Consider the following 710-nt stretch of genomic DNA (forward strand, 5'->3'; position numbering starts at 1 on the left):
TGGGACCCTCGTGTGCCGGGGGCCTGCCAGCAGGACTGTGCCCAGCCTGGGGGCTGCATGGGGGGGAATGGGCACCCTGCTGCCACCAGCCTGGCATCTGCCGCAGGGATAGTGTGGGATCCCAGGCTGCTTTTTGGTGCTGGGGCCTGCTTTGAGTACCCTTGTGCCCAGAGATCCAAGCCCCTGTGCCAAAGCCTTTCTTCCAGCAGCTTCCACAATTCCATTGTGGAATTCCAGGGGAGGAGGGCTCCAGCCTTACCTGCAGCTTGTGAGAGAGCAGGCCACGTGCCGAGTGCTGCTCTGGTTCTGTCTCAGGGGCGCTGCAGCAGCCTGGCTGGGATGTAGCTCCGTGCCCAGCTCTCGGGCAGCCCCCGGGAGCTGGGCACTGGCAGGGGGCTCTCAGCAGCGTCACTGTGGCCACAGCAGGTGCAGGGTGTGGCAGTGCAGCCACAGAGCATGTCCCCAGCCATTCCCCATCTCCCTGCTGCCAGAGCTGCTCCCTCCAGTCTGCTCCATGTGTGAGGACAGGACAGGGAGTGCTGGGCCAGCTCAGGCTAATGGTGCCTGTAATGGCTGTGCCGGGCTGTGCAGGATTGATGGCCGGCGCGTGCTGGCGGTGGGCACTGAGCTGTGACCAGCACACAGCACTCCCCCTGGCAGTGGGGATGGCTTCCTGTGCCACCTGTCCCCCCCCAGCCCGGCAGAGCGGC

At 65.5% G+C, this 710-nt stretch overlaps 1 protein-coding gene across 1 annotated transcript in view; it reads left to right on the forward strand.

The window, feature by feature from the left end:
* Positions 1 to 710, forward strand: part of GTF3C2 (general transcription factor IIIC subunit 2) — a gene marked incomplete at its 5' end in the record, with an annotated part of 9,274 nt that overhangs the window by 3,116 nt on the left and 5,448 nt on the right. Inside the window, 1 exon segment of the mRNA XM_031065027.1 lies at positions 592 to 616. Within this exon segment, the coding sequence (XP_030920887.1) occupies positions 592 to 616 (25 nt within the window).

This window comes from Geospiza fortis, unplaced genomic scaffold (genome assembly GCF_000277835.1).
Source record: "Geospiza fortis unplaced genomic scaffold, GeoFor_1.0 scaffold1103, whole genome shotgun sequence".
Taxonomy (NCBI): domain Eukaryota; kingdom Metazoa; phylum Chordata; class Aves; order Passeriformes; family Thraupidae; genus Geospiza; species Geospiza fortis.